Source organism: Zosterops lateralis (genome assembly GCF_965231275.1).
Source record: "Zosterops lateralis genome assembly, chromosome: 5".
NCBI classification, from domain to species: Eukaryota; Metazoa; Chordata; class Aves; order Passeriformes; family Zosteropidae; genus Zosterops; species Zosterops lateralis.
The window spans coordinates 3170534-3184344 of NC_139766.1; the positions used below are offsets into that span (position 1 = coordinate 3170534).

At 56.6% G+C, this 13811-nt stretch overlaps 3 protein-coding genes across 4 annotated transcripts in view; 1 reads left to right on the forward strand and 2 right to left on the reverse strand.

The window, feature by feature from the left end:
• Positions 1–741: 741 nt before the first annotated feature.
• LOC310910079 (neurophysin 1-like) lies at positions 742–1922 on the forward strand (the record flags this gene model as incomplete). The annotated part of the gene is made up of 3 exons (XM_083862529.1): positions 742–861; positions 943–1144; positions 1823–1922. 3 exons carry the CDS (start codon positions 742–744, stop codon positions 1870–1872), a joined length of 372 nt encoding a protein of 123 aa, XP_083718655.1. The 3' UTR covers positions 1873–1922.
• A 419-nt stretch (positions 1923–2341) lies between these two features.
• MRPS26 (mitochondrial ribosomal protein S26) lies at positions 2342–5548 on the reverse strand (the record flags this gene model as incomplete). The annotated part of the gene is made up of 4 exons (XM_083860715.1): positions 2342–2954; positions 3187–3310; positions 4349–4486; positions 5286–5548. 4 exons carry the CDS (start codon positions 5546–5548, stop codon positions 2823–2825), a joined length of 657 nt encoding a protein of 218 aa, XP_083716841.1. The 3' UTR covers positions 2342–2822.
• A 4929-nt stretch (positions 5549–10477) lies between these two features.
• The window catches only part of PTPRA (protein tyrosine phosphatase receptor type A), a 115107-nt gene continuing 111773 nt past the window's right edge, over positions 10478–13811 (reverse strand). For both annotated transcript variants that reach the window (XM_083861404.1, XM_083861405.1), the window contains 5 exons: positions 13322–13456; positions 12949–13074; positions 11779–11930; positions 11417–11552; positions 10478–10715 (listed from right to left, as the gene is read on the reverse strand). In XM_083861404.1, coding sequence (XP_083717530.1) covers positions 10641–10715; positions 11417–11552; positions 11779–11930; positions 12949–13074; positions 13322–13456 — 624 coding nt within the window. In that variant the 3' untranslated portion in view covers positions 10478–10640. The remainder of the gene's footprint in view (positions 10716–11416; positions 11553–11778; positions 11931–12948; positions 13075–13321; positions 13457–13811) is intronic.

The following is a 13811-nucleotide window of genomic DNA, read 5'->3' on the forward strand; positions in this document are numbered from 1 at the left end:
GCAGTGGGGAAATTTGGGGTTTCAGGCCTTTGCCCCAGAGTTTTGGCGTTCTCATGTGGCTTTGGAGCTGTTGGATGGACGTGAGTGGGAATGGGCTGGGTGTCACTGCTGTCCCTGAGCAGGATGAACCCAGGGCTCAGCATTCCCCAAAGGCCAGGCACGGATGGGTGGACAGGGCCAACAGGGACATTCCCCACCATAGATCCCATGGATGATCCCCAGGATATAGGATTGCTTCCTTCCATCCAAAGGGATTTGAAGCCAAGGGAAGCACACACTCCTCTCACCCCACTCCTGGGTGGACACATCCCACCTGCAGCTGCCTTCCTTCATCCCTCCCTGTCCTCTCCATGCCAGAGGGGTTCCCAATGGGACACACCACAGCTCAGCAGCCTGAAGTGGCTGCTGGAGAGGGGCCCCAAGCCCATTACTCCATCCACAGCCTCCATATGTTCATCCAGCTCCATCCACAACCTCCACACGTTCATCCAGCTCCATCCACAACCTCCACACGTTCCCACTGCCGCCGGACTCATCACGGAGGAGAAAACCAACACCTTGTCCTTGACCTCACGTCCTCGACCTCTATTAGCCGAGCCCTCTGCTGTGGGAAGCAATTCTTTGTGGTTTTTAAGGAACACGGGTGACGCTGGTGCCAGAATCCCTAAGTAGGAGCCAGGACTATAAATACAGGGCCAGTGGTTGGGATGAGCAGCCAAAAATCCGCCCTGTCCCGCCACTATGTCCTGCAAGGCTCTGGCCCTCTGCCTCCTGGGGCTCCTGGCTCTCTCCTCTGCTTGCTACATCCAGAACTGCCCCATCGGGGGCAAACGCGCTGTGCTGGACATGGATGTCAGGAAGGTAGGTCCTGGAAGGATTGGAGCACTCTGAACCCCTTCCCTTCCCTTTTCCCAACCTTGTTCCCTCTCGTTCCCCGAGCAGTGCCTGCCCTGCGGTCCCCGGAACAAGGGCCACTGCTTCGGGCCCAACATCTGCTGCGGGGAGGAGCTGGGCTGCTACATCGGCACCTCGGAAACGCTGCGCTGCCAGGAGGAAAACTTCCTGCCCACCCCCTGCGAGTCGGGACGCAAACCCTGCGGCTCCGGAGGGAGCTGCGCCGCTCCTGGCATCTGCTGCAGTACCGGTGAGGGCGCCACGGGAATCCCGAGATTCTGGTCATGGAGGAGCCTTCGCACAGCCGGGAGGGAATTCAGGGGGCTACAGAACAGGGGGAGAGGGGAGGATGCCCGAGGGATTGTCTTTGTCCTCCAGACCCCAGGGAAGGGATGAGATCAGGAGGGTTTGGGGCAGGAGGGAAGCAAACAGCAAACTTTGGGGGCTGAGCAAGTGCAGGACCCACGTCTCCTCCTGCTCTAATTAGTTTTTCTCAAAATCCCACCTTCCTCCCCAAATTAAACTACCAGAGATCCCGCTATAAATCCTGGGGAGCATCAGAGAATGGAGAGAGCACGAGCTCATTAAACCCCAGTGCTGGGGGCGGGTCCTTGGGGGCTGTTTTAGGGGGTCTCTAGGTGTTCTGGGGGCTGTTTTTGGGGGTCCCTGGGGGCTGGTTTGGGGAGTCCTGTGGGCTGTTTCAGGGATATCTAGGGATTGTTTTAGGGGGCCCCTGTGGGCTGTTTCAGGGATGTCTGGGGCCAGTTTTGGGGCATCTTTGGGGGCTGTTTTTGGGAGTCCCTGGGGGGCTGTTTTAGGGGGTCCCTGTGGGCTGTTTCAGGGATCTCTGGGGCCCGTTTTGGGGGGTCCCTGGGGTCTGCTTGGTGCTGTCTGCTTTCACATCACACTCCCCCCTCTCTCCCCTCAGAGGGCTGTGGCACTGACTCATCCTGTGACCAGGAGATGCTGTTTGTGTAGCCCACCCGGGAGAGAATCCGCAGGATCCCACATCCATCACTGTCCCAGCCCCACCTCGGGGGGGCTGTGACTCTGACTGAAGTGATGAGCTTAATTAGAAATAAAACTTGGGCAGAAAAACTACCCAGACAGAAGTCTGTGGGTTTTGTGTGCTCGCCTGGTTGAGGTGCAGGCTTGGGAGAAGAAGACACTTTTAGGGAAAAGTGGAGGTAAAAAAATGAAGATTTCAGGTCAATTAACTGAGGGAGGGAGGGAGGGAGGGAGGGAGCTGCAGACCATGGCTGAACCACAGCAAACTCCAGACTCAATGTTGAGCAGCCCAAACCCAGAAGTTTTAGGGCAAAGCTGACAGCCTGCAAGACCCCAACAACCCAGAACATCCAAAGTCATTACAATTTTACCTACACCTTCAGTTTCAGGTGATGGATAAATTAAGTCTGAAGGGAGGAATAAGGAGACACCAGAAATCTTGGATCATTCAGACACATTTTCTTATTCAGCCACACCAAGGGGTGTGCAAAGGAGAGTTTAACATGTGAAATCAGGATTACAATCAAATCCTTCCCCCAACAACAAAAAAATGGGAAGGTCAGTGTTTCCTACAAATTCATTCCAGCCCTTGTTTGCCTATGGAAGCATCCAGAGGAGCTGACAGTGAGGAGCTCAGAGCCAGGCTCTGCCTCGGGATCATTCCTGCTCCTCCCCACATGCTGTGTGTGAAGGCAGGAGGGATCCAAACATGTGGGAGGTGGGATCACAGGCACAGCAGCAGGGCTGAGCCAGGCTGCTGGAGCCTCCAAGTTTCCCCTCACCCCCTTTCCCACAGGAATTAACCCTTTGGAAGCAGCACAGCCAGACCTTTCTCCACCACTTGTGTGGTCAATTTCTACATTCAGAGGGAGGATCTGTGCTGTCTGGGGGCCCTCTGGACACGACCCATGGCAGGGCTGCTACGACAGCACCGTGCGCTTGACGATCCGCCCGTCCTTGTCGATGGCGAAGTTGTAGTTCTGTGGGTTGTCCAGGCACTCCTCGATCCGTGCCTCCAGGTTCTCAGGGGTGATGAAGTTTTTGGCTTCCTCCTGAACCCAAGGACAAGGATTATCCCCCTCAGGATTATCCCACCCTGTTCCCAGAGCTCTGGCTCAGCCTCTCTCCCCGTCCACGCGCTGTCAACGCCCCTGGGAGGTGCTGACGCTTGTGTTCCCAGCTGCCAACTGAGAAATCTGTGGAAAACAAGCCCACGGCTCCCACATGGCTCCCTGGCAGGGAATTCTGGCAGCCTGGTTCCCAGGAGGCACCAGCTGCTCTTACCTGCAGCTGCAGAACCTCCTTCTCCTTCTCCTCCAGGAAAGCCTTCATTTTCCTGGCCTGTTTCTCTGCAACCTCTAACTTCCTCCTCTTCTGCTCCTCCTCTTCTCTCCTGGCTCTCTCCTCTCTGCCAGACAGAAAGGAAAATCTGATGGATGAGGTGATACATCCACTCCCAGGAGGGCAGGAGGCTGCCCAGAGCACCTTGACCTGGCCCTCAGCAGCAAAAGGCACAGGAACACAAGAGCTGCACAGGCAGATTTATTTAAGAAGGTGAGGATTTCCCAGAATCAATCAGGGTGGAAAAGGCTGTGTCCTCTTGTCCTCTGCTCCCAGGGAGCAAATCCTGACCCATCCTAGCTGCACCCTCCTATCAGGGAGTTGTGGAGAGCAACAAGGTCTTCCCTGAGCCTCCTTCTGCCCAGGCTGAGCCCTCCCCAGCTGCTCCTACCAGGACTTGTGTTCCAGACCCTTCCCCAGCTTTGTTGCCTTTCCCTGGACACACTCCAGGATCTCAATGTCCTTCCTAAAGTACAGGGGAAGAATCTCTTTCCTGCTCCTGCTGGCCACACCATTCCTGATCCAGGCCAGGGGCCATTGGCCTTCCAGCACACTGCTGGCTCATGTCCTGCCTGGTGTCCATCAGTCCCTGCAGGTCCCTTTCTGCCTGGCTGCTGCCCAGCCACTCTGTCCCCAGCCTGTTGTACTGCAGGAGGTTCTTGTGGCCAAAAGTGCAGGACCCCCACACTTGGACTTCTTAAACCTCATATCCTTGGATTCAGCCCCTGGATCCAGCCTGTCCAGGTCCCTGTGCAGAGCCCTCCTCCCCTGCAGCAGACCCACATTCACACCCAGCTGGGTGTCATCTGCTGATGGTGGACTCCATCCCCTCATCCAGATCATCAATGAAGACGTTAAACAGGAAAACAGGACTGGGCCCAGCCCTGATCCCTGGGGACAGCACTGGTGTGACCATGGATGTGACCATTCCCCACCAGCTTCGGGGCCTGGCCACAAACCAGCTCCTCACCCAGCCCAGAGTGACCCTGCCCAAACTGCTCTATAAATACTAGACCAGATTCTGAGTCCAGTTGTGCCTGATCAGAGGTGAAAGCCAGGCAGGGCAGTGTCCCTGGCCCTGCAGGGGGGGCTGTGCTGAGCTGACCTGCGTGCCTGCTGCCGGGCGTTCTCCTCGTCGTTCCAGGCCATCAGCCGCCGGTGCTCCTCCAGCTCCTGCACGGAGTCCTGGGCAGCCAGGCGCTCCTCCTGCTTCTTCTGCAGCACCTCGGCCCTGAACTCTGCCCTGTCAGGAGGAGGAGAGGGCCCTGAGCTGCTGCCTGGGGCTGGGAGCAGAGAGAGTTGTCCCCAAACTGCCCCACAGCAGAGCCAGCCCCACCACAGTGCTCCCAGTCCCACCACCCCGATCCTCTGCCACACATCAGTCCAAGACTCACCGCCCCTTCCCACAGCAGTCTAGTCCCACAACCCGTTCCTACTCCCCAATATCCCAGGATTTACCTGCTCCTGTTACAAAGTGCCCCAGATCCAAACCCTCCCCTACTCCACAACCACTCCCCTGCCCCACAGCCAGCCCTGTCCCTCACGGCAGCCCCAAACGGCCACAAGCCTGACACTCTCCTGCCTCACAGCCCCATAGCCAGCCCCACACCCCACAGCCAGTCCCACACTTCACAGCCAGCCCCACACCCAGCCACCAACCCTCTCTTGTTCCACATCAGCCCCCAGTACTTTACTCAGCCTCCAACTCCACACCCAGAACCAGAGCCAACCCCAACCTTCCCCTGTCCCACAGCAGCCTCACAGCCCTACACCTAGTCCCGTATCCTGCAGCCAATCCTATACCCAGTCCAGTCCCCCCCAGAAACCCCACACCCAGCCCTTCGACCCTCCCCTGCCCCACAGCCAGTCCCTCACCCAAACCCACAGCCGCCCCCAGCCCCATAACTAAACCATGTCCGACCTTCTTCGGCCCCACAGCCCCACAACGCTCCTCTCTCCCACAAAAGTCCCCCATCTCCATCGCCACAGCCCGACCCTGACCTGGCCCACAACCCCACCCCCATCCCGGCCCGTGCCGGTACCGGAGGGCGCCGAGCACCAGCCGGTACTGCCGGTACCGCTCCTGCACCACCAGCAGCTCCTCGGGGTCCACGGGCGGCGGCAGCTTCACCCGGCCCGCCTTGGACTTGGAGGGGGGGTCGTGCCGGCTCTTGCGGCCCCGGACCGGCACCGCTCGCGGGGACCAGCCGGGACAGAGCCCCGGGACGGGCCCGGGCCCCAGCGCGGCCGCCAGGGCCGGGAGCGGGACGGGCCCCGGGCGGCAGCGCCTCAGCGCCGGCAGCATGGCGGCGCCGGAGTGACGTCACGGCGCGGAGAGTGACGTCACAGCGCGGGCCCCCGCGCGCGGCGCCGCGGGAAGGGAGGAGGGAGCGGGGGCTGATGGGAAATGGAGTCCGGGAGAGGAGGGGGACCGGGACACGGGCATCCATGGGATGGGGACACTCTGCACAGGACAGGGACAGCCAGGGGACAGGACAGGGACACCTCGCACGGGACAAGGACACCCTGCACGGGACAGGGACACCCTGCACGGGACAGGGACAGCCATGGGACAGGGACATCACTGGGGCAAGGACACCCTGCACGGGACAGGGACATTCGTGGGATAGGGACGTCATTGGGGCAGGGACAGGGACAGCCCTCCACGGGACGGGGACCCTGCATGGGACAGGGACAACCATAGGTCACAGACACCGGCGGGGACAGGGACACCCCACTCGGGACAGGGACATTCGTGGGACAGGGACATCATTGGGGCAGGGACAGCCGTAGGACACACGGGACAGGACCAGCCAGGGGACACACGGGACAGGGACACCTACGGGGCAGAGACACCCGTGGGACAGGGACACCCCCACGGGACACGGGGCAGAGACACCCCTGGTGACAGTGACACCGCACGGAACGGGACGGGGGGCGCAGAAACCCCGGGGGACACGGACGGGGAACCCTAAGGAACAGGGAATCCCCGCAGGGAACGGGCACCCCAAAAGACACAACACCCCAAAAAACACAACACCCCAAAAGTCACAACACCCCAAAAGACACAACCCCTCCCATGGGACCCCCCACTCCAGGGGACACCAATCCCCGCGCACTGTCCCCCAAGGAACATTCAGCTCCCACGGGACACGGGATTCCCAGGGGGACACAACCTCCCCCTCCAAGAGAGACAGATCCCCCTCCTGGGGACACAAATCCCACACACGGGACAGAATTTTCCCGCACCCCGCGACACCAATTCCCTGCCCGGGGTGGCATCCCCAGGGACACCGTTATCCCTAAGGGACAAATGACACCGTTATCCCAAGGGACACCGTTATCCCAAGGGACACCGTTATCCCCAGGGGACACCGTTATCCCAAGGGACAAAGGCTGCCCGCCCCATCCCAGCCCAGGCAGGACGCCCCCCAGCACCATCACTGCTCACAAATCCCCCCCAGCCCCTTTTATTCCCCTCGGGGGGTCCCGGTTCGCTCCCGCCGGGCTCGGTGGCTGATCAGTCCCGGTTTTGGGGATCCCTCCAGGACCCCCCGGCCCCGTTCCCGCTCACCGGCAGCGCCTCCTCCCGCCGGGGGGGACACGGGAAGGGGCGGCAGAGCCCGAGCGGGAACGGGACCTGCGGGATGGGGATAAAGGGATGTTTTTTCCTACACCCCCGGGATGGGGCGAGGGAATCCCCCCGAGGATGGATAAACTGGAAGGTGAATCGGTGGGGAAAATAATCACGGGACAAGGGGATGATCTGGAGCGGAGGGGAGGATAATTCACGGAGGGGGATTATATAGCCCGTGGGGGTGATAAATCCCGATAATTCAGGGAGGGGGGTAAACTGGGGGGGATTAGAGCCCTGGGAGGTCATAAAAGAGGAGTGGGGGTTAAATCTGGGGCGGGGACAAAATCGCGAGGGGGGTATATATAATCCAGGGAGGATAATTTGGGGCAGTGTAACTCGGGCGGGAATAATCCAGAGGGATTAAAACCCCTGGGGCGGGGTGAGCATCACCCTTGGGCGGCGGAGAGGAATCCCCCCGGGAGGGAAGGGAATGACCCGCAGGGGGATGTCCCGAAGGGAAAACCCTACCTGGAGGTTTAGGGGGGTCCGCAGGTCCCGTTTGCCCCCCGGGTACCAGCCGTGGGACCAGTGCTGGCCGCGGCCGCAGGGGAGGGAGCAGCTCAGCAGCAGCAGCGCCAGCAGCAGCAGCGACCCGCGGGCTGCCATGGCCGGGGGACTGCGGGGACACAGGGGCCGCCCTGTCCCATCGCCATCCGCTCCGGGAGGGGCTGAGCACCCCTGGGTGCTGCCAGGGGTGGTTTAGGTCCAGCAGAACGCCAAAGGGTTGAGTGGAGGGGATGGAGATCCAGAGGGGATGAGCACCCATGGGTGGTGCTGGGGTGGGGTTGAGACGCAGATGCTGGAAGGGGATGATGATCCAGCATCTCTTTGGGGTGAGTTTGGGATGCAGGTGCTGGAGGGGATGAGCACCCAGCATCTCTTTGGGGTGGGTTTGGGATGCAGATCCAGAGGGAATAAACCTCCTGGATGCCTTTTGGAGCTGGAAGAGCCGGAGGGGGGCTCAGCACCCCTGCTGTTGGGATCCCTTATGGACACTCCCTCCACCCCCCTACTGTGGTCTGATTTGGGGCAGCAGGACCCCCCAGCCGTTACCTGTCCGGGGCAGCCTCACCTGTGCGGGCAGTGCCGGTGGTGCCGGTGGCAGGGGCGGTGTCCGGCCGGACAAGGCGCCGCTATTTGAAGGGCTCGGTGACAGTGACGTCGGCCCGGCCACTGTTCCCACGGGGGACAGTGACCTCGCTGATGGCATCGGCCTCCCCGTGCCAGTGTCCAGCGCCTCCTTCCCCCCAAATCCTCTTGGCACCGCAGGGCACCACCCTGACGCCCCTTTTTTTGAGGTTCTGCCCTGCTGACCCTGATGTGGCTCCATCACCCATGGCTGGGGACCCCCAGAATGGGCTCATTTCCTATTTTCTGGCAGCTGGGAAAGGGATGGATGGATCCCCATGGTCCCTCTGCAGCTCCAGGGATGCTCTTGTTGAAAGGAGGGGAGCAAATTCCCCTGTGCCTCAGTTTCCCTGCCCCACCCCAGCCCCCATTTCCTCAGTTCTCTCCCTGTTTCAAATTAGTCACCCCCAAACTGGGGCTGGATGCTGGCAATGGCCAAGGAGCCCAAAGCTCCCAGCTCAGGGGATGTGACAAAGCTCAGGAAGGAGATTTAGGCAGGATCTGGCCCTGGATTATCCCCAGCAGCTGCTCATCTCTCTGATATTTGCACTTGGATGCAGGATGGGGCCTGGGCAGATGCTGTGGCAAAAGCTCAAGGCAGCTTCCCAGACCCCAAAATTTCCCCCAGAAATCCCCCTGAGATCCCAGGAATGAAGGAAAAAAGGGGAGAAAACTCATTAAGAGCATCAGGGAACAGCCAGCACTCCTTGGGCAGTGGGATGGAGGGACTTGTTGGGGTGGTCCACGTTCCTGGGTGGAGCATCTGTGGGGCCAAATGAAGCCTCCTGTTCAAGGAGGATCCCCATTTCTTTGGGGTCACCACATTTATTTCTGTGAGTTGATGGGGCCCAAAGCCCCCAACATTTAGGAGCTGGAATTTATTAGTAATGGGGTGATGTTGGGGCTCATGAGGAGTACCAGGTGATGGATTGGGGATGGTGGCAGCAGCAAAGAAACTTTTGGGGGTGTTTTGGGTGGCTGAGGGTGTCCCCTTGCCTGTGTGCCTCCACTGAACCCTCCTGTGAATCCTGCCTGGATGGAAAAAGCTGGAAAAACTTGGATACTCTGACTCATGGGCTGGTTTTTACCCAGAATCTCCTAGATTTCAACCCCATCTCCTGAGTCTAGGACATCCCTGGGCAGAGCTGTCAATATTCCTGGGCCCTGCCACCCACCCTGTGCTCCCCATCACTGTTTGGAGTGTCCAGAGGAATCCTTGGGATGAAACCTCTGCTCCAAACCAGCTCTCCCATTTCTGCAGTGGGGATGGAGCTCCCCCATTAACCTGGGCATGGTGCCCCTGACTGCAGGAGGAACAAGGAAGGTGTTTCCTCAGGCACTCCTTTATAAGAAAGAAAATATTAAAATCAACCCTAATAACATGTTTTTTTTTTCCTAATATACAAGTGCTGCACACCTGATCCTCAGGATATTTCTTGACCCTTTGGATTCTTCTTGAAAGAGAGCAGGCCTGGAGTAGGGATTTTGGGAAGAAATCCTTCCCTGTGAGGGTGGGGAGGTCCTGGCACAGGGTGCCCAGAGAAGCTGTGGCTGCCCCTGGATCCCTGGAAGTGTCCAAGGCCAGGCTGGACAGGGCTTGGAGCCACCTGGGCTAGTGGAAGGTGTCCCTGCCCATGGAAGGGGATTTGATGTTCTGAGATCCCTTCCACCCCAAACCATTTCCTCATTCTGTGATCTCTCAGGATGACAGGAAAAATAATCTGACATCACTACCACCAGCTGGGGATGGAGCTCAGCTGGTCCAAGGAGCAGCAGAGGGATGGCAGGGCCACTGTGATCACCCATCCCCAATCCCTGCTCTAAAATCCAGCTCCAAACATACAGACCTTTCCTGCAGGGAGCAAAAATGCTTTTGTTTTTCTGGGGTTTGCTTTTTTTTTTGGGGTCAAAATCCCAACATTTGGGAGCTGCTCTGTGGCAATTAGTTTCCAAACCAGCAGCACACGGTGGCCTGACTCTGAGGGAGGAAAGTTTTTAGCTTTTGGTACAAAAATGAGGGTACTTATATATAAACACACACACAGAATGAACTTTTTTTTTTTTTCTCTCCTTATTTTTTTTTTTAAGAGCTGACCAGCAGAAAAATGTGAAACCATTTCCCTGCAGGTTTGGAAAAGCTTGTGCTGGTGGGGTTGGAGGGGAGGAGGTTTGGGTTTTGTTTTCAGATGAGATCCAGGATATCTTTCTTTCCTTTTACTTTTTTTTTTTTAAAAAGGCTTTACTCCCTCAAGAAAAAAAAAAAAGAAAAAAAGAAAAAAAAGAAAAATTTACAAACAAAATAACAGCCTGTATCAACTCTCCAGAAGAGAGATGGTATGACAATATTAATCCAAACATCACGCTATTTAATTCCCCAATAAAACATTGGAAAAAAAGGAGCCAACAGTATCTGCACTAACACTTTGCTACATATAAAATCTCCAGCTAATATGAAGCTTATGGTACCAACCTCTAAAACAGTTAAGATATATACACATAGTTGTTTTTTTTTTTTTTGTTTGGGGGGGTATATTAACAAACAGAATATTACAAAATATTAAAGAAGGCAACTCTTCTGTCATTTGTTTTTTGGGGGGAGGTGGGTGTGGATTTTTGTTCCTGTTTTTTTTCTTCACTTGAAGTTGGCGTAGTCTGAGAAGGCGTCGATGTATTCCTGCACCACCTTGTAGCAGAATTCGTACTGTTCCTGTGGGATTTGGGAGAGAACAGTGTCAGAGCAGAAAAATCCACACCTGAGACAGCACCTGATGCTTGCTCAGGTGTCCAGAGCAGGTCCCACCTCCCTGTGACCCCCCAAACCACTGCTGGGGTACTCATGGCAAAAGAAACTCTGCTTTCCCCTTCCCTCTCTGAGGTTCTGGTTGGATCCCCAAAGACTTTTCTTCTACAACCTTGAGCAAACCCCTCTTGCAAGACCTCACCCAGCCCCTCCTGCTCCAACCCTACCAATGTGGAGGGTTCCACAGCCACTCCAGGACACTCCTCCAGGAGGTTCAGCCCATTAATGCATGGACTGTGGCTGAGGATGTCTCCAAGGAGGTTTCTACAACTTCTGTCAGTGCTTAAAACGCATTTGGTGCCTTAACAAGAGGAAGAGGAGACACCTCCTGGCCCAGCTCCTTGGAATCACGGATCCTTGAGGGGTTTGGGTTGGAAGGAACCTTAAGGATGACCTTGCTCCAACCCCCTGCCACAGGCAGGGACACCTTCCCCTATCCCAGGTTGCTCCAAACCCTGTCCAGCCTGGCCTTGGACACTTCCAGGGATGATGAACCCACATCTTCCCCCACTCCCCCTTTCATGGAGAGCAAAAACCTTGAATCCAAGAGGTTTTTGCTGGACACTGAGTCCCCCGGCTGAGGTTCTGGTGGGGCAGGAGGCACCTACCAGTGTCTGCACCATGTGTGGCCTCTGTAGTCTTAAACTCTTGACAGTCTGAAAGACATCGAGGATCGCCTCTGCCTTCACCCTCTCCAGGACGGTGCTCAGCGCACAGAAGGTGCCCGTTCTTCCTGCTCCAGCACTGGGAAAGAGAAACCAGGAGCTGAGGGAAAACCCCTGTCCTGCCCCTGCTGGCTTTGCCCAGGGGACAATCCACAGGGGAAGCACCAGAGAATTACAGAAGCCAGTCCTGCCCCAGCCTCTCCCAGTTTATCCAGCCCATGCTTTGGGATTCTGACCATCTCCCAAGCTCCTGCTGGAGCAGATCCCTTCAGAGGGGTGGCCCAGCTGCTCCAGCCAGGCTTTACCTGCAGTGCACAGTGATGGGGTGGTTGCCAGACTGCTGCTGCTGCTTCTGCACTGCTGCAATGATGTTGATCATCCCCTTCCCGTCCCCGGGGATCCCAACTTCTGGCCAGCCGTGGAAGTGGAACTGCCGGATCTGTCGGCTCTTGTTTTCCTGTTGGGAGGGCACAGCTGGAGGTCAGGCAGCTGCTGAGAGATCTGCACTGAGGAGCCCACAAGCTCAGGGATTTGAAAATTTGTGGAGGAAAGCTGCTTGTGGAGGAGCGGCATTCCCAGGTCATGGAGCTGGGGAAGTGTGGGGAATGGGGAGCAGGAGGGAGGTTTGGTGGTGAGGGCAGCAGAGCAGAGGGGATGGTTGAGGAACATCGCCCCTGGACTGTGGTGTCTGCAGCATGGACAGATAGCAGGACAGAGATCTGCTTTGATTTTAGTTAGTTTTAGCTGGCTGAGGCAGAGAAGTTCCATGGATTGTTTTTTTCCCCTTTGTCTTGGGACTGTTTAAACCTGCTCTGGACTGAAAACCCAGAGAGCACTGGGAGCTCACACCTGTGGCACACCAGGGCCTGGACCTCGGCATTTTCCAGCACCAGAGGGACTGATAAGAGATTGGGAGAGCTGAGCTACACCCACAGCAAGGACTTACTCAATTTTACCATCTCTCTTCAGAACAACAAGAGGTTTTATTGTTTCATATTATTAATTTTTTATGCTTTGAGCACTTTGTTTGTTAAATAAAGAGTTTTTTCCACTTTTCTCCAAGAAGGTTCTTTCCCAGACCAGTTGGGGGAGGAGCTGTTTGGGTTTGCTTTCCAGAGGGACTCCATTCAGAGGTTTTCTCCCACATTTGTCCTAAACCAGGACAAATACATTTATTGGCCAGGCAAACAATCCATGTAGGAAAGCTGCTTGTGGAGGAGTGGCATTCCCAGGGCATGGAGCTGGGGAAGTGTGGGGAATGGGGAGCAAGAGGGAGGTTTGGTGGTGAGGGCAGCAGAATGGAGGGGATGGTTGAGGAATGAGCAGCAGGACAGGGACTCTCAGGGGTGGGAGGCAGGGATACAGGGACAAAACCCCTTTGGGACAATGGGGAGCTCTTGGAGCTGAGGGAACACCAGCACAGGCTCATGGCAGTGAAAGCCAGGAGGACCCAGAGGGAGCAGCCAGGCTCTTACCCTGGTGTTGGTCACCAGCAGGTCCCTCACTGTGTAGCTCTCACACTCCTCCTCTTTCTTCAGCTCCACCGTGATGTCTCCGTAGGACACGGAGCCGTCGGATGGCCAGTACTGGGCACACTTCTCCTGAGGAGGCATCACAGGAGGGCACAGGGTGAGGGCCCCGTGTTTTTCCCCATGGGTTTGGCTGGAAGAATCTTCTGGCAGCTGCCCAACACCAGGTGGGATCCCACAGGCATCACAAACTCCCAGAATCACAGACTGCTTTGGGTTGGAAGGGACCTTAAGGGTCATCCCATTCCAAACTCCTGCCATTCATTCATTCATTAATTTATTTCCCTGGTGTTTAGTGCAGCTGATCCTGGGATCTTACCTGGCCTCTCTCCTCCAGCTCTGTCAGCATCACTATGGAGCAGGATTTCCACTCCCAGATCATCCTCCAGAAGTCCTCTATCGTGTGCTGCAGAGGCCCTTGGCTGGCGATGTAGGAATCCTTCTGGCGATAACCCTGGAATTTGGGAACGGGGTCAGGGGACCAGCAGGAGGAATCTCTTGGACATGGCTGGTCTACCAAGCTCAGCTCAATTTTGGGAGGATTAGATCCTCTACACACACCTGGTTTTATCCATTTGGGTTTCCAGCACACCAAAGCAATATTTGCAAGCTCTGAGTGCTGGAGCAGAGATTTGCCTTAGCTCCAAGTACTCCAGGTACGATTTTTATTGGGGATTTTTGGAAGAAGCAAGCAAAACAAAACAGAACTAGATGATCTTTAAGGTCCCTCCCAACCCAGACTGTTCTATGATCTATAAAAACCAGCAGGGTGATTTTTTGGAGGGAAGGCTGGATGACTCTGGCTCTTC